The following is a 27678-nucleotide window of genomic DNA, read 5'->3' as shown; positions in this document are numbered from 1 at the left end:
GCCGGGCTGATTTTGGGCCAATTTAAAATGAGTCGGGTCTAATGTTTTTGGGTTTAATTAGATTTAATTTGGGTTTAATTATATAGATTTTTGGGTTTAAATTTTAAATTAAAGAAGTCTGACTTCATGTGTTTAGGCTTAATCTTTAAAAGAGATTAATTTGGGTTTTAGTTAAGCACAAATTAGGTCATAAAATAATAATAATGATATTTATTATAATAATAATAATAATAATAATAATAAAAATTAGTTTGAAAAAATTGTGAAAAAATGAGAGACATTTTTGTATAGGTAGTTTTTTAATTTTAATTTTCTAAATTAGAATAGAAATTTCTTTAAATAACATACAATTACCAATTTGCCATTGTTTGGCCACTACGCACTGTACCTGGTAGTTTATTCATCGAATCAATGAAACACTCGGTTCTCTCCGTATTCCAAACGAAGAAAGCAACAATGAGGAAGCATATTGCTCTTCTTTTCGCCTTCTCGCTCTTGTCTTCTCTCTTTGCTTTTCAGTCAGACGAGCTACTTGTGGACGACGAAGAGTTTGGATTGGAAGGATCGCACCCTCGCTCCCGTGAACCCTCACATCCCCGTTCTCCACCTACTCCCGCTCCTACTACCACGGCCCGCAGGAGGTTTTCTGATCCGGACTCCGACTCCAAGATCCAATTCTTCCTTGATCATGCTTTTGGCGGCTCTGGTTTCTCTCATGCCGGGAATTTCACGGCGCGGCTCAAGATCTGGAGCCACGGTGGCCAGGTTTGCAGCTACTGTTTTTTTTTTTTTTCATTTTCTTTTATAAATGAAGACAAAGTCTACTTTTTGGAAAATCCAAGATACGGTTTTCTTATCGGCTTTTTGATGAACTTTTCTATATTTTTTTTTGTAGTAATCGTGTTTAGTTTTTTGCTCTTAATTTTCTATTAAGTTCTTTTTTTCTGGGTAACGGTTGGTTGGTTCTATCGTTTTGTTGTGTTGCTGACGAGTTTGTGTTCCAAAGTTGGGAAGATAATCTTATTTTGCTTTCGGGCTCTTTCACTTTGAGTAATTATTTGTTCAATTATTCTCATCTTTGCAAGCTATTACTGGTATTAGTAAGAGTGAAAAAGAGACTGATTTATTACTTTGCTGTTTCCTTGCTGAGAAAATACCGGAAAACATATGGGACTAGTGCTTTTTTTGTGGTTCTTTTGATGTTTCGGTTTTGGTTTACTTCCACATAGAGAAAGCCAACTCAGGGTATCAGCACTCTTACCGTAAAAACTGCTGCACCTATGAGATGCTATATCTATTTAGATGACTTATTATTGTTTGAGTAGAAAACAATTAATAAATTTGCTCATGCTACTAGAAAAACTATTAGGCAAATTTCATGGCATATAATATGGAATGGCTAAGGAAATAGTTTGGAGTAACATCAGATGGGATTACAGGTTCTGAATATAGGTTTGTGTCTATAAATGGGTCAATTTATTACTAAGTTTAAATATTTGGAAATTTAATCGGGACTGGTTCATAGTTTATTTCTAAAACATGTTATTTGTGTCATTATCATACAAAGAGTATCCCTCTATTAATCGCAGGTTTTTGATCTATTGGTCTTACTGGTGTTTATAAGATCATTACTTAGGTTTTATCCCTGAGATTGAGAGAGGCTTTAGGGGACACTACTTCCTTGAATCAATAAGTGCATTTGTTCCTGATAGCAAATCGTTGGTGCTTCCCTGATAGTTAATGAAGCTATTAAAGGAACCAAAGGAACCATGACAGGGGCCTTCTTTCAAGTTGGACTTTTAGAACAAGATGACAAAGTTTGTTGGGGTTTCCTCAATTAAACTATCGAAAGAAAGGGCTTTGTGGCCAAGTGGAGTTTATGGACTGGAGGATGCTTATATTTAGTGGCTTTCTTGATTATTATCTTTTGTATCGAAAGAAAGGGCTTTGTGGCCAAGTGGAGTTTATGGACTGGAGGATGCTTATATTTAGTGGCTTTCTTGATTATTATCTTTCTTGATTATTACAGTTAGCCTCTACTAGATCTGGTCATCATAAACTATTCCTTTAGTGAACTCAGTTACCTCCAACAAATATGCAATAACCCTATATGGTATCAGGATATTTGACCTAATCCTAAGGTGATTGTGCTTGGAGAAGAGTAGGCCTTTTCTAAAAACAAATTTAAGGTGTCTTGGATAAACTATATATTAGGTGTAGTTCTTACGGTTGTGCATATGCTTGCGCACCACACAGTTTATATCAGGCTTGGTATGTCATAATGAGATTACTCCTTGAATTAATATTTGATACCTCTCAATTTCAACTGGCTTACCAACATTACCTCGTAACTTGTGATTGGTTTCAATGGGAGAATCAACCAATTCTGCGACCATTGACATTAGATAAGGTAATGGAATCAAGCAAGCGAAGTAAAAATATTATATCATCATCGTCTCAGTCATTAAGATTTCTAAAAGAAAGACATGTTTTAAGCAAGGGAATCATTGAAATACTCCAGAGAAGAGGAAGTGATGGCATGATTAATCTGGGACAAATTATAAAACTAGGGAAGTGAGAGGCTACAGGAATATTATCAAACCAACAATCTTCCCGAAAAAGGAACTGAGAACTATCACCCTCCCTAAAAAAGAGTCATAAATCCTGGAAATAGCTTTGCAGGGGCTTCTTATGTCCTTGAAACAATAATTTTGGAATCTCGTCCAGTCTGATGCAAATGAAATTGTTCTTAATTACCCTGTGCAATAGATAATTAGATTCCCAAAGAAACCTCCAAAGTCATTTAACTAGTAGAGACATATTTTTGTAATAAAGATTACTAATACCAAGACCTCATCATAGTTTGCCAACACCATCTCTCCCAACCAAGTGGTCCCTCAACGAATCACCCACCACAGACCAAAGATAGCTCCTCGTGGTCCTCTCAATTATCTTTGCAACACTTTTAGGCACTTTAAAGAGCGAAAAATAGTAAGTATAGTAATGATGTCATTACTATATCATCAACATAGGATGTAAGTAATCTTACCATCATGGGCCTGCCTTGCGTTCCAATTGGAACGAGGAACCTTAAAACGGCCGCTAGTACTGTTCACAAGCCACTGTGATAAGGAAAAAAATGGCTCTTAATGGACTTTGATCTATCTAGATTAAATTGATCTAATCAGTTAATCTTCAGTGGCCTAATGAAAATCCTATATTGGATTAATATCCAAGGTCTTTTATTCTCCCCAAAATAAGACAAAAGAGCCTAATCCTACATTGGCAATAATAGCTTATGTCAATATTAGGTCTAAACAGCATAGATTGAAGTTACCTTGGCAATTATAAATTCCAAGATCTATAAAACTCTTTTCTTTCTTTCTGGGAAGATAGGAAAGATGAGCGTTAAGGTTGATATTGAACTTAGGCTGTGCAATTTTGGTGATTGCAAATCTGAAACTTTGTTGGCTCTACTGCCAATATATACGTTTGTGTTATTACTGGAGAACATGCTGATAATGAACTTCATTTGTGTTTGCAGACTCTGACAAAGCTGCGGTTCTCAAGAAATAAGTTCACTGAGACCGAGAAGGAGGCATTTGAAGTAATTTTCTTTACCTATGTTTTGTACTTACATTGCTTTCAGTCACTTTGAATGAGTCTGCAATGCTTTGGTACTGCTCTTGTAGAAACTACTGCGAGATGATGACTTCTATAGGATAAGGCTACCATCAAATGTCTTGAGCCCTCCTGGACGTGATTTCACTATTTCATCAGTCAAATCAGTGAGTTGACTTTTACATGTATTATTATGAATCGCATGATCCCTGAGGATTTTCTGAATCAAATGTTATATGTGGATAGTTTTTGTTTTTCAACTTCTACAGGGCTAGCAAAAATAAGATAGGTTTTGTTTTTCCATTAAAATAATAATAATAATAAATTATAGCAAACTAATCATTTAAGATTTAAGCTGAATTGACAGTTGAGGGGAACTATGTTTTCAAAGCATCTTCATGTGGTAGAATTTTTAAGCATTTTGCTGCATTTTATATTCATATGGGAAAGGGTAAATTGGAACATTTATTCCCTAGATCACCAAGTGAGATAGGAGGTATTTAAGAAATGAAGTTTTATAAACTTAATGAAGCTTTTTTCATTAAGTTAACCAGGAAATAACAACTTCAACCATCTAATCATTGATGTAGGTGATAAAACTTGCTCACCCATCAAAATGCTCATTTATATTTTGGGAGTAGGAGTAAATAAGTTTAGTCTCAAACATGCCTGCTGTGAATTATTTTTATCTTTTCTTTCTTTCATTCACCATCTGCTGTGTTTTTTTTTCGAAATAAAAATGAAGATACCCCCTTGGTATCTGCTGTCTTACTAATTTATTGAGAAATCATTTTAATTGGTGTTATTTTTGCACAAATATTTTTACTTACGGTTTGAGAGGCTTAATTTTGTTGTATTAGAAAAGGATTTAATTTAAGAAGTAACATACATTTTTGGTATTTTCTCAATGCATAAGTCCTAAATATCTCCATATAGGTGCATGCATACATGTATTAATGCATATTGATATATTCTAGGTGCTTGTATATTTGAAAGATCAAACACATGTATCATTCATTGTCGGTTCACGTATTATTGAAATGTTTGTATACATGAATTGTTAATTGTCACACTCATATTCATGTATTTGATGCTCGGCCTCACCTGTCGATAAAAGGCCGATTAACATAGAAAGATTGAAATAAGTAACAACTTAAGAAACCTAAATACTTTCTGAGTTTGGACATCTGGTATTGAAGTTTTGGAAGTACTTAGTTCCTATTAGTTGGTAAAAACCACAAGGGAATCAAGTGAAAAAAAGTGAAAGTTTTTGGGAAAGAGTTGGTTAAATCCCTTGCTTAGTGTGTCTTACACTTTCTTCTCAAAAAAAAAAAAGCCCTTGCTTAGTGTCTGATATGTAAGATGCATTTCCACAACATAATCTCTAGTAAATAAGGTAATGGGCACCCATGATGGAAATAAAAATTTGTAGAAGTTTGCAAAATTAATTGGATTTTGGAATTTAGCCTTTATAGGTTAGATAAAAAAGAAAAGGAATTTTGCATATTCTTTTGGTTTTGCTTCTATCCATTGTCTTTTCATTTTAAACTAACCACTATGATTCAATATTGTTCTAATATTGATTTTTTTAAATATTACAGAGATGCCTTGCTCGAGAAGGTTTGGATGAACATTTTGTTATACATATGGTAATCCATACTCTCTTAGCTCTTTTTTTTGTTGAACATTTATCAAGCATTTGTTGATGCCACCTGTAGAAAGTCTGTTTTTTCTGGATATAAAAAGAAATAATATTAATGAGAAAAAGGCAGAGGATAAGATATTTTCCTAAAACCTTTTCCTAGGAGAAACATCCAAAATAAAGAGTATTAGGAAAAAAAGAGATAAATGAAACAAATGGAGAATCAAGTGTTGATTGCTTTCCAGTATTTCTGAAGGACAAGTAAGAGAAATATCTGAGAATGTTCCATGGGACTTTGTCCATAGGGAGGCCAAAAATGTCATCTTTTCTCATAGGATTTCAACTGGGAAAGATCAATCATTGAAGATCCAATGGTTTCTTTCCAACCTAATTTTCTATAAGCCTGCAAATAGAGCACCTTGCCGCAGAAGCTTTCCTTTCTCCCATGCCCCCATCCCACCAAATATTGGAGCTATAAAACATTCCAAAGAGGTTAAATGTATTACTTCTCTTCGAAACATCAGACAAACATCTGGAGAAAGAACTCAATTAGGTTTATGGGTTTGCAATAGTTCATTAGTATTAAACCAATTCAATATTGCGGTCTAAACAAACACCTTTAAGAAACCTTGATTTGTCTAATGTCTTAGTAGAAAGGCTATGGTAGTAGCCATTAAGGTATTGGATAATATGTCCAGAAATGGATTTGCCAGTGTATGTACTCGAGGATTTTAAGTCACTACCTTGTAATCAGGTTGTTATTATGTCTCGAAAGAATTCAGAAGTCTCAAAAGGGTGAGGAATTCATTTGTTTCTCTATCATTTAGGTTGCGATTCCAGGTTAAAATACCTTCGATTGGCTTATAAACTGTCTAATTGGTGCTTCATGGCGTGAAGAGACATGAAAGAGGCAGGGGAATTGTATAGCTAGAGGGCAGTCGTCTGTCCGGTGATCTTCCTGTAATAGGACCTTGGAGCCATCTCCCACTTTATAGCAGGTGAGAGGGGTGAAACGGTATAACAAACTGGAGATGGCCTTCCATGGGCTTTTGTGTTGGAGTGCATAAGTAGTCCTATTTCCAAACAATTATTAGTATGTTATTTTTGTTATTATGTTGAAGAAATAATGTAAGTATTACAGAGGTGCCTACGGGTAAGAAAAGTGAAACTAACAATAGAATCTAACTAGGTAGGACGTCGACTATTAATTAGACCTACCTATATAAAACATTAACTATAAATTTCAATTATTCTTTAATGGAGTGCATAAGAAGTATTTCTATTCTCAAACAATAATTATATATGTACGTCAAATGATTAAATTGTCAATGGCTTTTCTAGTTGATGTTGATATGATATATCGATCTTTTTCTTAAACTTTGTTTTTGCCTTTGTGATATTTTAGGGTGAGAGTGTCATAAATGCTATTTCTTGACTTTTTTAACGTAGTTATTTTTTTCTTTTTCTTGCAGGAAGGTGTTAATATCTTAGCAGTTAATTATGGTGCCCCTGGGGCATGCTTGTATCCTCGTCAACTAAAACTTGTAAGGCCTTTCTTTTCATTTTTGCATTTTCAAGTGAAAATATGAGATGTTGTGTTCTTACCTATTTTTCTTATATTGTTTATTAGAAAGAAAAAAGTAATAGAAACAGGGGGAGAATGACCTACAAGGGTTAATTCAGTTGCGAGGGGGTGTGCTCCTATTTTGATAACTTGTTTTAGATTTTTGTTTGTAGTTCTCTGGAAATAAAATCCTGAGTGCAACAAGTCAGATTTGCTCTTTAAATCTTCCAGGAATGGATTCTGGTTTTGAGCAAAGCTTGGAGATATTCCTTACTGTCCAGAAAAAGGGGATAATAAGGCATCTCCCTATCAAATTTGGGAAATATAAAGAGATAAAGAAGATTCTTCAATTCAAGAGAGCAGTTTAATCTCTTTGCTGAGACATAGTCCATCAGGAATAAGAAAAGCACAATTCTACTCCCAAAGGAGTTCTGGTTGTTGAGATTGCTGCTTGAAAAATTCTGGCATTCCGTTCCAACCACAAGAGTATTACTTGGTGAAAAAAATCTTCAAAATCCTCTTATTCCTCCTTCCTACCATATAAAAAAAAGGAAACATTTGGGAAAGCAACTAACTAATCTGGCTTTTGGTGGCGTAAAAGAAAGAGTGGCGCAAAATTCCTTCTCTATGGAACAACTGAACCCCACGGAATTACTAACCTTTGCTCAATGTATATGTGAGACAAAGAATCTTCTAACCTTATTATTTTATTGCATCTTAAGGGGCGAAGGCTGTGGAACTCGGTTAGCAGTTCATTGGGTGTGGTTAGTTGGCCCATTCAAGATGAGTTGTTTGCTTTGGTTGCTATTTCAGCCACAAACCAAGAAGAGGCTTATTGCACTTACTCTTCATACCATCTTTTGGACTAATAGAGTGAGAGAGCCTTGGGCGCCTTTTTATTCCAATTTTGCTAGTTTTGATGCTCAATGGTTCCAAACTTCTATTTTGTAGGAGAGTGATACTTTAACAGATTCCACCACTGTATGCCTCAAAAACCTTCCCTAATCGTAGCCTCCTTATGATGAACAATGAAGAAAAGAGAAGGAAAGTCCTTTCAAAGATCTGTTATAATACCTGATCATTCCAGAAGCTAATCAGATCATCACATCCCATTTTGAACTGAATAAAACTGCTAAGGTCGGGACCTGCAAGTGCCCCTGCTAGGTTAGAATGCCACCCTCAGCTGAAAGGCCAAATTTGGCTCTTACAACATTTCACACCTAGTTTCTGGAAGAGAGGATATGATATTTTCGCTTGGCCGACAAGGCATGCTCGAACTTTCCCCTGATTCCCAAACTCTTATTCAGGTCATGGTTGAACTCTAACCCTTTAATACATAAATTTCCCTTTTTCTCTAAAAAATTATATTTCTGTGACATTCCCAAACTACTCACAACAAATTGCTAATATGTGCAAATTAATCTTATTCCATAATACCCAGATTTCTGCTTATGTTTCGCAAAACTCCATCTCCATCTCCCTTATATCTCTCTCCCTTGGCTCTTCCTTCTCCGTCATCTCAAACAAATCTTTCATTCTCTTGGTGATAGTTCCTTCTCGCTAGAGTGACACATCAAATCCCTGGTGTGAGATTGTTTTGGAGAGGGACCTGAAGGGGCTTTGGCTACTAATGGTGTAAATATAGGAAATGATGCTGATTTGCACTTCAGGTCCTGAGGTTAGCACCATCCACATCTTCGCATCAGCCTGAAAAAGATCCATATAATATATATATGCTTATGAAATTGTTCAACATACTGAATTTCAGATAGCATCAACCTTTGTCATTTTTTCTGATCGATCCCATTAAATCAAAGGAATATTATTCTTAACATGATTCGAACTTTATTCAAGGATAGTAATTTTTTTTCCTTAACTTCAAATGTTACATTTAAATTAATTTAATTTCAAAATTTTCTCAATTCTCATAAAAATTAAAAAAAAAAATCAAACATGACATAGGAAACTATAGTAATTGTAAGCATTCTCTTGTATTCTTCAGCCATTAACTACGTAAAACGTTCAGTCTAATTTCATATACAGAAAAAACACAATTATGTCTTTGTCTTGTCCTACCCTATTATATCAGTTCTTTTCTGACCTATGTGTCATCCTTCTGAAATAAAAATATAAAGTATCATTAAGTACAAACACCAAGGGAATGCTAATCCATATATAGGAATATTTACATATCAACCAGGATATCGATCAAAGCTCCAAAATCCTTCATGGAGTAAAAAGATTGACCTATAACAAAAGAACCTAGGATTTAGACTCTAATCTTATCAATATTCTCTTCCACCCCATTGAAAGTTCTCCTATTTCTTTCTTTTCATATAATCTAAAAAATTGCAAGAGAAATGAACCCCAAATCTTTTTCATCAACTTATCAAGGATTAGAATGCATTCACAACTTGCTTCCCAAGCAAGAGAACAACCTTGGGCTGTGTGTTCACTTTCCAAATTTGCCTGAACGGAAAATTGTTTTCAATGGGTTCTTCCTTAGTCAAATGTTTGTAGAAAGTCCTAACTGTGAAAATCCCTATTGAGCTAAGGGACCAAACTGATTGGTCATAATTCTCGTCTAGAGATACAGAAGATAGTAAGCTCAAGAGTGACACATTCATTTATTTCCTAATCATTGAGGTTCCTTAAGACCTCCACGTGCCAATCCCTTCCTCCCCCTGTATCGCTATATGGCTCTTTAATAGAGATGTCATTATATTGTGCAATAGAAAGAATCTGCAGAACCTCTCTCCGAACGTTCCCCCTTCAAGCCAAACATCTATCCAGAAACCAATTCTCTCCCTATCACCAATTCTTCTTTTGACACATTCACGAAATTTATTCCTTCCCATGTATATCTTTTTCCACGACGCTTCCTATGTGGTCTAGCCAAAACTCCGGAATGCCTCTCTCTATCAATCCTACCAAATTTTGTCTCTATAATCCTCCTCCACAATATACCTATTTCTTTCATAAATTGTCACATCCACTTTTCTTTTTTTTTTTTTGCCTTGAAAGAAAAAGTATAGTAACTATATTAGTAGAGTACCAAAAAGGAAGGGGCACCACCCATTTACAAGAGATTTACAAATTAGGTAGTATATCAAGGACATTCCCAAAGTCCTCAGCCACATCCACTTTTCCTGAAGCACCTGATTCATCTCAACTATATATATCAAACCCAATTATACCTGATTTAAAGATCTTTTTAATCATTTCCCATGCCACCAAGTGGTATTTCATTATCTCCTCCAAGTCACCCGAAGACATCTACATTGAATTAATTCCAGCTTCTTATTAATATTTATTGAGATTGTTAAAAGAGACATGCAGTAAACAGGAAGATTGGACAATATACTTCTAAAGAGTGTTCGATATCTATCTTTAGATAGTAAATTCCTCTTCCACCTTGCAAATCTCCTCTCAAATCTTGTCATATCAGGGTTCTACATTCTCACATATTTGTAAATAGCACCCAACGATATACTCAGAAATTTGATGGGTAGTTCCACTACTTTACACCTGAAGGCCTTTGCTAATCTAGTAAAATTGCAATCAATTCCCAATTTCACCAGTTCGTACTTGGAAAGGTTGATGCTAAGGCCAGATATATCTTAGGTTGAGTAGTACACTCTCTTCGGGCTTGCAAAACACCAAACTGCCATTTGCAGAAAATAAATGTGTTACTTCCTGAGACAAGTCACCTTTTCCCACCTTGAGACCTCGACAAACCCAACTTCCTGGCTCTTAGAAGCATCTTGTTCAAAACTTCCATAATAACAATAAATAATAGGCGAGATGATGGATCTTCTTGTCTGAGACCTCTTGAGGCCTTAAAAGAAGAGAATGGACCCCAATTCACCATAACCGCGAAAGATGTTGTGGTAATGCAAGAATTGATCAACTTTCACCATTTTTCATCGAAGCCCATTCTCGCTAGCATATAATCAATAAATCTCCAATTAATATATGATCATATGCCTTTTCTATGTCAAATTCACATAGTACTCCATCTCTGTTCCTTAACAGAAGATCATCCGCTGCCTCATTTGCAACCAGAACCACGTCCATAATTTGCCGTCCTTTGACATAAGCATGCTGACATTCCTCTATCACTTTACCTAGCACTTTTATCATTCTCCGACTAAGATCTTCTCAATCAACTTGTATACAAATCCCACTAAACATATTAGAATTCTTTAATATTCGCTGCTCTCTTCATCTTGGTAATTTATACAAAAATGTAGAGTTTTAAGGATTTCACCAACGAACCCACCTCATGCAGTTCTTTAAAAAATTCTACTATTCTCTCTTTCATTATATATCAGAATTTCTGATCTATGTATCATCAAGGTACCAAACACATGGAAACTGTAATAGGGAACTAGTACAAGGAAGAGAGGAACCAAGAAAAGAAAAATATAATGAACTGAAGAATCCTAAATTCCATCTGGTTATTTAGTTGAAGTTATCTTACCTGAAGCTTCTCTTCTCTTCTTTTCAGCCTGCCAAGTGGTCTTTCAACTCGCACACAGTTTTGAAGAACAGTGAGCAGGCACCGAGGTATGCTGATGTTGCAACAGTCGATATTTCTTTTTCAACTTGTGGGCTCACTTGTAGTTCTATATCAAATTGAAAAACAAGATTTTTTTTTTTTGTGAAAGAGAATTTGTTTCTTTTCCGCCCCAGTAAAATGAGGGAAGAGATGAGCTAGCTGCTGATATGTCAAATTGTTTATCGATAAATTTCTGCATCTTCTTTTTAAGTTACATCTTGGATTTTGTTTGTTGTAGAACTCCAGTGTTTGCTGAAGAAATTCTTGGTGAGGAGGGCGTTGAGGGTGAAGTTGCAAAACCACCAGAAAAATCATTTTGGGCTAAATATGTGAGTATTTAACAACTCAGTGAAACAGAAAATAGATTTTTTCTTTTTTGTTATAAAAAAGAGAAAAGTAGTCATAAAAAATCTTCTCATATTAACTTGTATATTGTTTCTTGGGCAGTGGATGTATTTGATTCCACTTGGATTCATAGTCATGAATGCAATGACCCAAGCAATGAACATGCCTGAAGATCAGGCTGGTGGTGGTCAGTCGACCTCCCAAGTACAGCAGTCAGCAGGCGCAGTGCAGCGAGGCCCAAGTTCTGCTGTACGAAGAAGATGATGGATTGTGAAATCATTGATATCGGAGTGACAGTTCGGTATTAATTTGCTCTCTCCTTGGGATCGTTGAGGTTTCTGAGAGGGTGCAGGAGAGTATTGTATATTATTCAGTGATCATTCAAGTGAAAACATGGCATCGCCGTGGTGCCGGAATGATGAAGAAGAGCTTTTGGAAGAGCATCTAGATATTTGCTTGCATTATTGTGAGATAAAATATTTTTCTGGCTTAATGACAGTTTAACTGGATCAGTTGATTTCTTGTGGAGTTTTCAAAGTCAAATGATTTGATTAGAATTTTAAATTGAGATTTCTAATTCGTATTTAGGAGTAAAATTAATGAAAATTGGATTCGGATCAGTTCTTGTTTATGATGCAGTTTGGGGTTTGGGAATGTTATTTATTTATTTAAAAAATGTCGTTAAGATGTGGTTTTTGTTTATTGAAGCTGTGAGAGTTAAAGATGGTGGAGAGCAGTGAGAGATAAATATAATAGTTGTTTTTTTTTTTTACCTTTTAAAGAGTTCTAATTATCTCTTATTGTTTAAGAATATGAGTACTAATATTTTGTGGAAAAAATTATTCGATCTAAGAAATTAGTAATATGTGCGAGCAAATTGTTTATATTATCACCACAAATAATTTCATAGTTCACGTGAATTTTTTAAACGGAAAGAATTACAAATAATACAATGGTAAATGACCGAACTGCTACCGTTAGGTCAGGGAGTGAACCCAGTTATACGACACCGTTTAAACAACCTTTCTCCAGAGTTAAAAATGGGCAGGAGACAACCACCAGTGGCTATTTCTCTCATTCTCTTCTCGAGAGAACTAGAGGATTTTTACTTCACCTGAGTTCAGAGAAGATTACGCGAAACACCGAGCTCTGTAGCTACAAATGGCGGCGGCGAGGAGTGCTCTTCTGAAATACTTGAGAGTAAAGGTGAATCCCATATCCCAAAACCCTAGACCTAGCACAGATCTCTTTGCCCTCTCCTTCAACGCTATACGGCGTCATTTCTCAGAGGATGTAAGGGGTTCATTCCTTGATAAATCTGAGGTCACGGATCGTGTAATCTCCGTCGTAAAGAATTTCGGAAAAGTTGATCCCTCCAAGGTAATGCCACTTTAATTACGCCCAAGGTTTCCGGCTTCTGTTTGAACAATTGTTTTTTGTTCCTTGAAGAAAGTTTGAACACTTTTTTTTTTATCAACTGTTCATTGAATATAGATTCCAATTGTAGTTGTTTTTCTAAGGAGTGATTTTTTTTTTAGCAAGGAAAACCTCCCAGGTTTTTCCTAGGTTTCTCATTTGCAAACCTCCCAGGTCATTCCTAGGTTTCTCATTTATAGGTTTTTTGGGCTCCGGAAATCGGGGAGTTGCCTCAACTTTCCGGTGAATTTTTTCGACCAATTTTACTTTGTTGGATGATTAGAAAAGCTAAGCGCAACAGGGAGCGAATTTATCACTGGTGCTGAATATGTATCAAATATTCACATTTTATATCTCTGTTGGAGGACGCTGCTGAAGACGATAGTCTATGGGATCTATGGACTCTTTACTGTGTAGTGACAGAAATATTTTGAGTGTTATCTTTTTTCTTTTTAAGAAAATGGTTTAACTTGTAACGTTTTAAAACAATATTTTAGAGGCTCGTAAAGGGGAATTTTTTCCTTTCTAAGTTTTGAAAATAGAGTATTTTAATTTTTTTGATGATTTTAAAATTAATGTGATAAAATTTTTATTATTTTTAAATATATGTATATTTATTATATAACATAATTAGTTATTTAGATAAATAAAAACTACTTTTGTTTTACAATTTTAATAATTTTCTAACATCATATATCTGTATTTGTTGGTGGTTTAAACTAAAACAGATATATTTAGACTGGATGAAACGGACTGCAGTTTAAGGTATTTGAAACTAATACATTATTTTTCTGGAAGTCATTTAGAATGGAGTTGGTTCAATTATGAGAGGATAAAATTTCACTCCAAGATATGGAAATTCAACACCAAGAAAATTCTAAGTAAAATTGAAAAATGCATGTAAATTTATTGGTTTTGGTGAAGTTGAAACTATTCTTCTAGTTCCACTTGGAGTAGAATATTCATCATCTTGTAATTGAACCAAGTAGGGAATGATGTACTATAAATTAGTGGTCATTCGACTACTAGGACATCTGGGGTAAAGTTAGGGATTCTTAGATATCAAATCTAGAATCGGGCTAGATTACAGAAAATTAACTAGGTGTCAGTCCTAGGATCCCCTAAGCATCACAAGTAAGGTGAGGATTTCAAAGTATCACACTTAGGGCATAATTGCATCAGACAACTATGCTATTAAGAGAATTTTCATGATAATTTATGTACTAGAGGCAATACTATCCTAATCTAACTATAATTATGAAAGTTTAATTATAAAATGGTTACCAGTTCATACAAATTACTCTGAGAATTTTCTCAATATCGTAGTTTTGTGATTCATTCCTCCTCTCGATCTTTGCTCAATCATGACCTCAGGAATGAGAATTTATATCTCCTGCATGGATTGGTGGTTGCCATAGTCTTTATTGATTCATCTCCCTGAAATGGTTTCAAGTAAGAACATGAAAATTTGGGTGGATAAGGGTTGTCGCAGATCCAGCTTGATGGCAACTTCCCCGATTCTATCCAAAATGCGAATAGACCATATCACTTTAGTACCAACTTCTTGAAGTCCCTAGCAGCCAGGACAATTACATCTATGGGTAAGGGTGAAGCTCCAAGCGCGCCTAATCCTTGACCTTGACATGCATCACTCTGTGTTTATTATCATAAATCTACTTTATGGAAACTTATGCAAAGGTGGTTGCACAAATCTTGTGAGAAAATGTCCTAGTTAAGAGGCTCATAGTCTACAACTTTAGCTTTGTTTACCTGGGGCAATAAGAGAGCAGTTGAGAAGGGGGTCAACCATATGCCACTTGAAAGGATGGCATCGTCAAGGCAGTGTAATAACTCGTTTTATAACAATATTTTCTCTATGAAATCTAGTCTAGCTAGTGTATGTGATATTCACTAGTGAAGTACCTTGAATACACTTCAATTCTGTAGTTTTTCATCTCCATTTGACCATCCTATTGGGGATGATAAGTTTAACTAAAAGAAATCTTAGGCTAATCAGAAAAGTTCTCGCTAAAAGGTTCTAACAGGAGTATCTTGCGGTCACTAACAATGGATTCCAACTGTCATCATGAAGCTTAAAGATGGTATTAAAAAATAGCCTTGCTGTGGTGATTTTGTATAGGGGTGAGACAAGGAGGAAAATATACATACTTCAAAACTTCATCAACTACAAAAATAAATATTTTATTATGGGATGGAGGAAAACGAACAATAAAATCCATAGACACATTACACTAGATGTTATGAGGATGTTAGGGGCTGCAACGAACCTGCAAGTCGTTGGTTACTTGCATTTGTTGCATCGGGCAAGTGTAGGTAAATTCTTGTACTTGCAGGTCACCACCGCTTGAAGGTTTTTTGGTTGAGATGGTAGAGGGAAGAAATTATGGCTGGAATGAGTGGAGAGAACAGAGGCAACTCTATACACACTCTTTTCTTTTTTTTTTTCCTTCTCTTGCTCTCTAAATCAACCCATTGGAAAGGCCCATTGATCACTTTCTTTTCCCTCTTAATGCAAGCTAGCAGCTGTAACTCTTGGGAAGATTAAACTTCTTTCTTGATAGAATTTTTCTTCTTTAAAAATCAAGTTGGGGCATTAAAATGGCAGCACATTTACCTTGATCTACATTGCTTTCTTTTCCCCATTGATCGCGTTCTTTTCCTCTTTTATGTTTTAAGCTAGGTGCTTTTAACTCATGGGAATACTAAACTTCTTTCCCAATAGAAGTTAAAAAGAAAAATTCCAGTTGGGATATTGAAATGGCAGCATGTGTACCTTGATCTATATAATGGCATCAGGGTCATCGGCCAAAACATTTTGTCATTTTCCCTAATACCTTTATATTTTACTATGAAATCAAAGGCCATTAACTTGCTTAGGTCAATGATGCTGCAAAAATGATTACCTGTTCCTCCAAGTACTTGAGGTTAAAGTGTGTGTTACATGTCATAGAAAATTGCCTCTATAATAATTGGACATAAAATACCATAGTGCCTTGGCTAATTCAACCATTATTGTACTAGATGATGACGGCAGACTCTAAGTTCTTGGGTGAAATAATTGATAGGTTCGTTAGGTTGTTGCAATATAGCCAACCCACAGTTGAATGCATCAAATTTAAGTATAAAAAGAGTTGGGAAAAATCCAGAAGTGCTAATACCGGAGTTTGTGACATTGGTTTAGGTGGTCAAGGTTGCAATAGCATCCATTGTCCATGTGAAAGAGTTCTTATGAAGCATGCTTGGTAATGGCTGTGCAACTATGCCATAAGGCTTCACAAACTTGTGATACTAGCCTGTAAGTCTAAGGAGTTCCTTTAATGCATGTGCTATTTTTAGGTCATTGTTGTTAATGCATGTGCTATACAGACTCTCTCTACACTGATCTCCACCCAAGTATGTTGAAGCTATCACGCTTTTCACTCGCCAGAGAGTCTTAGAGTATAGCTGGTGTTTCTTTGTGGATTGTCGCTAGGCGGCGATGGTCGCTCAAAATACTATAGTTGTGGGCCTGAGACGTTTTTTAGTGGTTGAGCAAAAGTCTTTTGACATGGTTGGAGAGGATAGTGGAGTTAGGATCTACGAAAATGGGAGGGGTTTTGGAAATCAATTTTCTTCCAGAGGGGTGATATTGAATGGCTCATCCAGTGTTTCAAAGTATTCAAATGGAAGAAGGAGGAGGGAGCTTGGGGGAGGAGTAGAAGAAGTAATTGGAGGAACCTTTGGATGACATTGAGTGGTAACAAAAGAGGAAAGTTTCTGGTATTGTCGGAAGGCATTGATGGACCCAAGGGGAGAGTCAACAAGATCTTCCTTCCGGAGGGGGACAAAGCTGAGGGGTGGTGGTAGATGATGGAAGCAATCCATGAGGTGGTGAGAGTGAAGTTAACCCCCCCTGACTGGGTTACGAAGAAAGGAGCGAAGAGTGCACCGGTTTTGAAGAGTAAGAAGGATCAGACGATTTTTATGTTCAGGTGTCCAGGGTGCTGCCTGGAATTAGGCCTACAAGAGGGGAAATGGTTCGAAAATAGGTTCGCTGAGGCCTTGCTGAAACTGGCGACTGATACAACTCAGGTAGGGCAGGAGAGTCTGTCGGGTCTGAATGGGGTGGGTCGGGTCGATTCAAAATTTGAACTTAGAAAGAAAAAGGGGGGCACGTGAGGAGTTTGAGTGGGAACTATACTGTGGAAGAGTAATAAATGGGCCGAGAAGGAAATTACTATGGGTTGAGAAAGGGAAGTGGGTTGATAAACCTGGGTCTAGTCGGAGTTCGGGTAGGAAGCGGGTCAAAGTTTGAAGACTGAAGCGGGTTAAACCCGGTTCTCCAAAAATTAGGTTACCCAAGAGCCAACTTCAATCGGCTTTCGAGGGCTCAGAAAAGAAAGAGGAGGAAATAGCAAGGTTTTCTCAGGGTGTAGAAGCAAAAATGTTGGAAAGCGAAAGGGTGTATGGGGATGTGGTTGTGAAGGGGAGGGAAGAAACAGTTTTTGACATTTCTTCTATGGGTGCTCGCTCTGACGATGAAGGAGAACCAGATAATGAAGACCTAGCCGAGACAAGAGGAGAGTTGTACTCTAATGAAGTGTGCCTAAAGTTGTACGAGATAATGGTTCAGGATGAGGAAAGTGAAGAAGGCTTGAATATGATAACCATCACATGCGAGAATCAGTTGGTTCATGCACCAATGGCTCCGATGGAAGAGGGAAGCTTGGAGAAGTAATATTTTGATTGGGTTCAGAGGAATTTCTTAAAGGTTAGTAAAATATTTGGTGTGTTTTTTCATGGTCTGGAAAACATAATACTCTCTCTGCTTGAGGAAATCGAAACCAGATTTATGGAGGAGGGAAAGGAGAGGAAAAAGTGAAGAAAAGCAAAAAGAAGCAGGGGGAGGGAGGAAGCTGAGAACAAAAAAGATTGTAGTGGTATGTCAATTATGAAAGAAAGAAGAACTGTGGGAAAGAGAAGGGGGTTCGTTTGTCGAAATTGTCTTCATGATAGGAAAAACAATCTCTTGGAATGTGAGAGGTTTAAATGATAGGGAAAAAAGAAGGGGTTATCAAAGGATGTATTAGAAAATGGAAGCTAGATGTTATATGCCTGCAAGAAACTAAGATGGAGGAGGTCAACCGGCAAGTGATTAACAACCTTTAGAAGGAAGGCAATATCGATGGGGTTCATCTTCCAGCTGTAGGGATGGCTGAGGCCATTCTGTTGATGTGGGATGGAGATAAAATGAAATGTAAAGAGGTTGTGAGGGGTAGGGTCTCTATTTCGTGCCTTTTTGAATGGAACGGCAGGGGGAATGATTGGGTTTTTTCAGGGATCTGTTGTAGAGGTTCCAGGGAGGAGAGAGGTTGTTTATCGGATGAGCTCATGAATTGCAAAGTGAAGTGGCGTCACCGTTGGGTGATTGGTGAGGATTTTAATATGATATTAAATAAGGGTGAGAGATCCGGGGAGAATGTTAATCAAAGGGAAGTCGAGGAGTTTGGAGAGTGGGTGGATAAGCTTGAGCTGGTGGATATCTCGTTGATGGGGGAAAAGTGGATGTGGTCCAGTAGTTCGGGTAGGCTCACTTGGTCGAGAATCAACCGGTTTTTGATTTCTAACGATTTGCTTGCGCAACTTGCAGGGTTAAACCAAAAGGTTTTACAAAGACCTATTTCTGACCACTTTCCTATTTGCATTATCCTGGATGGTATCATTTGGGGTCTGGGACCATTTAGGTTGGATAACAAATGGGTGAAGATGGAGGGTTTTAGGAAGTTGGTGGAGGATGTGTGGAGACTGAAGAACGAAAGAGGTATGACCAGCTTTATGCTTGCTTCCAAATTGAAGCGGTTGAAGTTAGAGATTAAAAAATGGGCTAAGGAGGAGGATGGCAGATCCGATAGAATACTTAATGACAATTTAGAGGAGCTACGTAAGTTGGAACATTTGGAGATGGATGGGCTGTTAAGGGAAGGGGGAAGGGGGAGGAGAGGGGAATTAAAATTGGAAATTGCCGCCAAGATGAACTTGGAGGCAATTTCATGGAGGCAAAAGACCAGAGAGAGGTGGATTAAGGAGGTTGATAGAAATACAAGATATCTTCAAAGTTTGGCAAATTCTAGGAGGAAGAACAACTATGTTGAAGAGCTGGAGTTTGGCGGGGATACTGTTAGAGGTAATGCTGTATTGAGGGAGAAAGTTAAGGATTATTTTACTAAGCTTTATACAGAAGAGGAGGAGAGGAGACCGAGACAGGATGAGCTTCCTTTTAGACAACTATCGGCTGGTAGCAAGGAGAGCCTGGAGGTGCTATTTACGGAGGAGGAAATTCTGGATTGTTTGAGGCAATGCAATGGCAACAAAACTCTGAGACCGGATGGATTCCATATGAAGTTTTTAAAGGATTTTTGGGCTGTCATTAAAAATGATATCATGACTGTTTTTCATGACTTTCATAGAGCTGGGGTTTTTATCCAATTTATTAACCCAACTTTCTTAGTATTATTCCAAAGATTATTGGAGCTCGGAACATAAAAGATTTCAGACCGATTAGCCTGATGGGTAATATTTATAAATTGATCTCTAAAAGTCCGGGACCGGACGAATTCCATATGAAGTTTTTTCAGGATTTTTGGGCTGTCATTAAAAATGATATCATGGCTGTTTTTCATGACTTTCACAGAACTGGGGTTTTTGTCTTTTTTTTTAACACAACTTTCTTATTTATTATTCCAAAGATTGTTGGAACTCGTAACATAAAAGATTTCAGATTGATTAGCCTGGTGGGTAATATTTATAAATTGATCTCTAAAGTTCTGGCTAAAAGAATGTCTAGGATTTTGGGCGAGATTATTGGGGGAACCAAAATGCATTTGTGGAAGGAAGAGAAATCCTTGATACTGTTATGGTTGCTAATGAGGTAGTTGATGATATGATGGGGCACAAAAAAAAAGGTATCATCTGTAAAATTGATATGGAGAAGGTTTATGATCATGTTTGTCGGGATTTTGTTATTTATATGCTTGAGAGGATGAGTTTTGGTTGTAAATGGAGGAAATGGATAAAAAATTGTATCTCTACGGTCGTTCTTTTGCTGTGAGAGTGAACGGTGGTCCTTCGTCTTTCTTCAGAGTGTCGAGGGGCCTTCACCAAGGGGATCCACTGTCACCCCTTCTTTATCTTTCTATTATGGAAGCTTTAAGTAAGCTGATGGAGAGGGCTAGAGAGCTTGATCTGGTGAGAGGCATATCGGTAGGGATGACGATTCAAGGGTGAAGGTCTCACATTTATTTTTTACCAACAATGCAATCATCTTTTGTGAACTGGATTTATCCTGTTTGCTTCATTTGAGATGTATTTTAATTTGTTTTCAAATGGTATCGAGGTTGAGAATCAATATGAGAAAGACAGAAATGGTTAAGATGGGGGATATGAGGGATGAGTTGGAAATGGTTAGGGTGTTGGGCTGTAAAATCACTTCTCTGCCCATCAAATATCTTGGGATTCCTCTTAGGGCGAAATTTAAAGATGTTAGAACTTGGGACCCGATTGTGGAGTTGGTTGAGAGGAGGCTTGTGGGTTGGAAGAGGGGTTTTTTTGTCTAAAGAGGGGAGGCTTACCTTAATCAAGAGTACGTTGTCTAACCTCCCAATCTACTATCTTTCTATATTAACTAGTCCAGTTAGTATTGTTTCAAAGCTTCAAAGGATGCAATGTAGATTCCTTTGGGGTGATGATGATGGTTGTAGAAAATATCATTTGGTAAGGTAGGAGGAGGTGAAGAAACCTATGGATAGGGGCGGACTTGGACTTAGATCCATTGTTGATTTACATGTTGCACTTCTTGGGAAATGGCTATGGAGGTATTGTAATGAGGATGACAAACTTTGGAGGAAGGTGGTGGAGGCGAGATGGGGGGATTGGGAGCGGGATGGTGGGAGAAAAGGGAAATACAAACTGCATGGGATGAGTTTATGGAAGAGAATCAGTGGGAAAGGCAATGGATTTCGGGAATGTATTGGGATGGAAGGTGGGGAATGGAGAAAGGGTGAGTTTCTGACAGGATGAATGGGTGGGGGCTTTTAAAATGAAAAATAGATTCCCTAATATCTACAATATTGCTTGTGAGGGACATTACAGTAGATAAAGTGTATGGGAATGTTGGTTGGGGAAGGGGGTGGAGTGTACAAGTTAGAAGGAACTTGCAGGACTGGAAAATCGATGAATATTGCAGTTTACTCAATGTGCTGGTAGAAATTAGCATAGATAATCAGAAGGATTGGAGGATATGGAAGTTGGATGAGAAGAATGGGTTTTCGGTGAAGTCCTATTACAATTTTATATCCAAAGGAGACAATGAGAATAATATGACAGCTTTATTTAGACAAATTTGGAAAATTGCAGCTCCCCTAGGATGATTTTCTTTACTTGGGAAGGCTCAAGAGGAAGTATTTTGACCGTTGACATGTTAAAGAGGCGGAACAACATTCTTGTTAATCGATGTTACCTATGCATGGCTGATGAGGAGATATGTGATCACATTTTATTATTTTGGCCGGTTACTCACAGCTTATGGATGTCGGTGTTCGAGTTGTTGGGGATGAGATGGGTTATGGTGGGGTAATGTAAGTAAAGAATTGTGGGATTAAGCAGGTATTTGTAGGAAAAAAAACACTTATTTTTGATTCCACTACCTTGGGTTGTGTAGAAGGAAAGGAATGCTAGAGCTTTCGAGGGAATGGAAACGGACTTTGTGAACCTCAAGGATAGATGATTTCATACTTTTGGTTCCATTTTGGTGGGTTATAACATATTAGATTGGGATGACTTGGGGTGCGTCATTGATCCCCTAATTGATATGTAACTAATATGTAATTGGGTGGTACTCCCTTAGTACCTTTGTGAATAATAACACTTTCATCTTTTATTTCAAAAAAATAAATTTTGGAGGAACTGGCAATTACTGCCTCTTTGGATATGATAAGACCCAAGTCCGCTATCTGTCGCTATCTAAGTAATCACTTGGACTTTTTAAGGAATATACTTATCAGTGCAAGGTCGCACTATGCCACAATTGACAAGGATTGCCGCGTACCAAGATTCTCCAGCTATGTTTGTCTTGCTTCTGACCAGTCCAAGACAGCCACTCCTAGCAGTGGCATTGGGTTGCTGCCGATGTGGGATTTGGTAGATTGTAGGTACTGCAAGGTCAAGACAAGCAGATGGAATGCTTTTTGGGGTGGTTAAATGGAATTTTAAAAAGAGTCAGTTTGTGGGATCTAATTCTAATTTATTAAGGAAATATGCGTGAATTTCTGATTGCCAAAAGAAACATATTACTTTATACCGAAAAATAAAGAATTAGTAAAAGAATGGGAAGGGAATGAAGGGAAAAGAAAGAACAAGAGGGGGTTTTTTAGAATGGGAATATTAGATAACTAAAAATTGAGAAGGGGAATGATTGTTGTAATATAAATTAAGAAAGACAATGATTGTTGGGATATTTTGCTTGGCTTAGTGAATAAAAGAAGGAAATTTAATTCACTGAGCCAAAAAAAATATCCTAACACATTGTCTTTCTTTTAAAATGATAAGCTAGGCAATTAATGACAAAATAGGGTCCAATCGATTTTGGCTTTTTTTAGTTGCGGTCCTGGTATTGTACTGTCTGTCATGAAAGGTTTGAATGATTGGTGATGGTATTAACTGGAAGAAGAAATGGTTGCTGCGGGCCATTTAAGACTAAATTATCACTAGCTATCAGTCTATTTACTTACTACTTTTCCTGGTTTTTCTGTACAGCTGATTTTTTTTTTTTTATATATAATGAGATTATGAAACAAGTAATCTTTGTTTGGTTTTCATAAGTATCTAACTTTTCTAATTTGTAGGTCACACCCAATGCCCATTTCCAAAATGATCTAGGGTTAGATAGTCTGGATGCAGTGGAAGTTGTAATGGCGCTTGAGGAAGAATTTGGTTTCGAGATCCCAGATAATGAAGCAGACAAAATCAATTCCATCAATCTTGCCGTTGACTTCATTGCTTCTCACCCGCAAGCAAAGTAGGGAAAATACACGAAGCTTGTTTGAGGAATTAGTTACGTTAGTAGTAAATTTTTCAAATATCTATGCCCAAATCACAAGGGGAAAGTGTTTTGCTCCTGAACTTCTTGGGAAGAGGATTGATTTAGGGTGTTTTGCTCTATTTGATGATTTTAGGAGATAAACCGGTTCTTTTTTGCCCTATGTGACATTTTTGTTAAATAAATATGGAATAGGTCATCCCGCAATGAGATTTCTTGTTAACTTGGAATCTACATTGAAGATTTAAATATCGGAAAACTTACACGGTGACTTGGTATGAATAATTTGTGTGCCCCGGATTCGATTTATCTAAAATCGATTCTGCTTATAAATCTAATGGTGGATAAAAATGGGCAGGTATTCTGTGATTAGGTGTTATGCCTTAAGATGAAATGTTTCTAGCATATAAATAATTGGTAATATTTGATGCTGAGTCTGATATCTATTCTTCGAATTACTTTTCCTATTGTTAGTCTTTTGGATGATTGTCATTTATCAAAAGAGCTTCTTTTGCATGGGCTACTTTATTTTTAATTTTACTTCATAATTAATTCAACTTTTTTTATTTTTATTTTTATGTTTTTTGAACTTAGCCCTCTGCATGAAATCTAGAAATTGAAGTCTTATGATTGGGGATGGTGTCTTGGTGGTATTTATGCGAAGATGGAAAAATTATGAACTACATTTCGAATCAAATCTGTTATTAAAATGTTAGTGAGAATATATAATCTCATGGATTCAATTTATTTTCTATATAGTGATTAAATATTTATGCGGTTGAGTTTAACTAAATTTATATAGTTAATATTATTCAAAGAGCAACAGTATATATAATATACAATTCATTTCGATATTTTCTACATTTTGGATTCCTTAAAAAGAGGTGTTCGTAACATAGTAACGAGTAATAATGAAGTTTTAGCAAATTTAGCTACGCAAAAAGTCCTGTAACGGCCCCGAAAATTTAAAAAGGAAATATATATAAAGAATATAAGTGCGGAAGCAAAATAAAAGGTTGTTGTTAATATCTCTTACACAGTAACTTAAATGTACTAACAATACCGAAAATAAATCATCTAAAAAAATACTGGAAATGAAAGACTATAAGAGAAACTAATAAACATCTAGGTAACTATTCGCCGTCTTCTTGTAGATCGAGCTCGGGAACCAAGTCTTCCTGATCTGAAATGGTTAAGTAAGAAGTGAGCTACACTATCTCAGTAAAGACATCACACTATATTACTGTCACAGAAATAAAGGTCGGTAAAAAACTAAAAACAACAAATGGAGCATAAGTTTCAAGTAAATTTATTTATCAATAATCAAACTATTTACCGTCCACTTATCTCAGTGGGATTTATAAAAAGGACATATGAAAACAATAACATCATAAATATCATAAGTTCATACATAAACTGTAATATAGTACATGTCATACTTTTATATTTCAATCATCAAACAACAGTTGCCCCCTTTTTATCAGTCTACTAGTATCCGTTGGGATCTATAGGGGTCTCCGCTACTCGTGAACCATTCCCTTGACAAACTTAATTTCCAGGGCCGTCCCCATACCCCGTCCAGTATGGGTGCCAAGTAATAAACTTAAATACCCTGTCCGGTATGAGGGTGAAGCGGGCCATCCTCATACTCCGTCCGGTATGAACGCAAAAATATTTAAAGTCTCCATACCCTATCCGGTATGAGACAACGTTCCCGGTAGGGTTCCCTATGTACCCGGTCCGTCCATCATCTCCCAGGATATCTAGTGAGACTGTCAACTTATCCATTTATCAATTCACATACATTTTCTATTTTTTTCTTAGTTTTTCGTTTCTCACATAAACATGAATATTTAAACAAGAAAACGAGCATCCAACAAGGCAAGCATATTATCGGATTCACAAAATCAAGCCATAGTGAAATAAACAGTGATTCATGCATTCAAAACCATAGAATAAATAAATCACATACCATACTGCATTTACACTGTAAAATAAATCAAACAGGAACTGACAGAGAAATATGTCCGGTTCGGTCTCCATTAACAACTATAATAATTATGTATATCTATTTAATTCGTACAAATATAGTTTTATCATTTATTAGACTTTAATCCCGTGATAGAAAATAGGGTGAGGGGTCTTTACCTGATTTGAAGTTGAAAACTAGATTTTTATTGCGTCTACAGGCAGTCCTTGGGTTCTCTGAATTTTTTTCCGGGAACTGAAACGCGCTTACGGTATCTACACGTATCCCAAATAACTCAAAAATAAGACCCGAGGGCTATTTGGTAAATTTTGAAATTCCGGCACGGCGGCTCTGCCACTTGCGGTGGTGATCCGCCTCAGGTTGGTCGTTTCCGGCCATTTTCGACCAAACTTGCATTGGTTCCTGTGAGAAAACACTCCTAGGGCCCTCGGTGGGCCGAAAAATATCGAAAATCGAAATTTACCGGCAGCGGGGCTCTCCGGTGCAGTGGCTCCTCCAGCTCAAGTTGCGATTTGGTGTTTTGCTCCTGTCAACATGTAGAGGAAGGAACGGTAGTCACAATGGTGTAAAAATTACATCGAACGTGAATCGGAAAGGGCCTCATCGGAGGCGAAAATTGAGAAAACCCGCGGCGGTGCCATTGGGCTTCGGCGGCGTTTTTCGGCCAATTAGCCTGTGTTTTAGCTCCGATTTGGCCACAGGTGGGTTTAGAATCGAATTCTGAGCCAAATGGAGAATTTTTACCTCATTTGACGGCCGGAAAGTGCTCCAGTGCGGTGGTGGGTGGCGGCGGTCGGCTCTCTGGCGGTTAGGCTGTCTTCTCCGGCGAGGGCTTTGGCGGCTAGGATTAGGGTTTGGGTGTTGATGAAATTATTTATAACCTTGCGCTTTTAATCTGAGCCGTCTATCGCGATTTAATTTGGGCCGTCCGATCGCGATTAAAAAGAAAATGAATCTGAACCGTTCATCGCGATGCAATTTGGACCGTTTGTGCGCGATTCAATCTGGATCGTCCGTGCGCGCGGGAACGGATCTCAGCCGTTCGATCTTGCGCACGCAGATCGCCCACTTGGCTCCCTTCTGTGTGGCCTCCCGCGTCAGCGTCTCTGCCACGCGGCGCGTTCTGGTTGGCCAGGACTGCTGACCGGGCAGCTGACGTGGCACAATTATTTAAAATACGTTTTGACCTATGATTTTCAATTTTCTTTTCAAAAACACTTCCAAAACCCAAAATTTTACTCATTTTTTTTTAAATTGCTTTCAATTAAATCCTTAAAATAATTTTACCATTTATTATTATTATTATTATTATTATTATTTCTATTTAATTAAATTAAACTAAATTAAAACCATATAAAAATTCATATATTTATATAAAAATTATAAAAAAATTAAAATAAAATAACACCAATAATAATAAAAATAATTGAGGTGTTACACCTTTCTTTTCACTAAAAAATAATCTTCAATTTTTTTTTAAATGACTAACCGATCTCATTCTAATTTTCAGATGTGGGAATTGAAATTGGTCCATTAACCAAATCCCTTTTTTATTTTTTTTTAAAAAAGTTATTATGTATATTTTAATAATTAAATAAAAACTAATAAAACCTAATATGAAAACACTAGTCATGATTGGATATGGTGGCGAATCAAACAGAGCCAGAGAAGGAAAATCCTAATATAACGTAAAATGGGGATTTGAGGATTTTGGATATTTGAAAATCTGGAGTGTGTATATATATATGCAAATTAAATGAATATTTATATGGAGAATCTAGATATATTGTGTGTAAATATGGTACTCTAAAATCTTAATTTACAAAATCATGCTATATATAAGTGGCAATAATCTTGAAATCCTTTTAATGACCTGTACGTATATACACACGATCTTTTCTTACCAACTGGTGCATGAATTACTTAATAAAATTTTTATATCAGGATGTTTTTATACTCTTAAAAAATGATATTACGATACTTAAATTTCGTATTAAAAATACATGAGTTCTATACGACAACTTAAATGCTAGCTTGATAATTGCAATAGTATATCTTGTAGGTTTTTAAATTACGATTTGTGATTGTAAGACAGAGATTATAATATTCTGAATTTTATATTAAAAAAATATTAATAATTAAACTTCGTATAAAGAACACAAATTATATATTATTATTAACGTGAGCTTTTAATATATATGATTTAGAAAAAAAAATATATTATTAGATTAGTAGTATTTAAGTTTAAAACATTATAAATATAATTTTTTTTTTTCGGTACGAGATGCTAAAGTTATATTAGAATCATTTATAACTTCACGTATATAGATATAGAGTGTGATTAGATATTATAATATTTTAAATTTTATATAAAAAAAAATATTAATAATTAAACTTCATATAAAAAATTTAAAATACATATTACTATTAATTTAAAATTTTTACT

The 27678-nt window shown here is 36.3% G+C and overlaps 2 protein-coding genes across 2 annotated transcripts; both read left to right on the top strand.

The window, feature by feature from the left end:
* Nucleotides 1-378: 378 nt before the first annotated feature.
* LOC110809394 (ER membrane protein complex subunit-like protein) lies at nucleotides 379-12353 on the top strand. Its single transcript, XM_088219113.1, has 8 exons — nucleotides 379-765; nucleotides 3545-3607; nucleotides 3693-3788; nucleotides 5223-5270; nucleotides 6736-6807; nucleotides 11338-11396; nucleotides 11627-11717; nucleotides 11836-12353. The coding sequence occupies exons 1-8, from the start codon at nucleotides 412-414 to the stop codon at nucleotides 11995-11997; spliced, it is 945 nt and encodes a 314-aa protein (XP_088075239.1). The 5' UTR covers nucleotides 379-411; the 3' UTR covers nucleotides 11998-12353.
* A 439-nt stretch (nucleotides 12354-12792) lies between these two features.
* MTACP2 (mitochondrial acyl carrier protein 2) lies at nucleotides 12793-23465 on the top strand. Its single transcript, XM_088219118.1, has 2 exons — nucleotides 12793-13113; nucleotides 23049-23465. The coding sequence occupies exons 1-2, from the start codon at nucleotides 12895-12897 to the stop codon at nucleotides 23223-23225; spliced, it is 396 nt and encodes a 131-aa protein (XP_088075244.1). The 5' UTR covers nucleotides 12793-12894; the 3' UTR covers nucleotides 23226-23465.
* Nucleotides 23466-27678: the final 4213 nt, after the last annotated feature.

The sequence above is a fragment of the Carica papaya genome, chromosome 1, assembly GCF_054855325.1.
Source record: "Carica papaya isolate Zhongbai chromosome 1, ASM5485532v1, whole genome shotgun sequence".
NCBI classification, from domain to species: domain Eukaryota; kingdom Viridiplantae; phylum Streptophyta; class Magnoliopsida; order Brassicales; family Caricaceae; genus Carica; species Carica papaya.
The sequence above is the reverse complement of the archived record's forward strand: the minus strand, read 5'-3'. Positions and strand labels throughout refer to the sequence as shown.

Bases quoted from the DNA above. Each gene is read 5' to 3' on its own strand.
- LOC110809394 (XM_088219113.1), top strand. From the start codon at position 412: ATGAAACACTCGGTTCTCTCCGTATTCCAAACGAAGAAAGCAACAATG. The intron at 3,608-3,692 runs GTAATTTTCTTT...CTGCTCTTGTAG, and splicing joins CCGAGAAGGAGGCATTTGAA to AAACTACTGCGAGATGATGA. The intron at 6,808-11,337 runs GTAAGGCCTTTC...TCTTCTTTTCAG, and splicing joins ATCCTCGTCAACTAAAACTT to CCTGCCAAGTGGTCTTTCAA.
- MTACP2 (XM_088219118.1), top strand. From the start codon at position 12,895: ATGGCGGCGGCGAGGAGTGCTCTTCTGAAATACTTGAGAGTAAAGGTG. The intron at 13,114-23,048 runs GTAATGCCACTT...TCTAATTTGTAG, and splicing joins GAAAAGTTGATCCCTCCAAG to GTCACACCCAATGCCCATTT.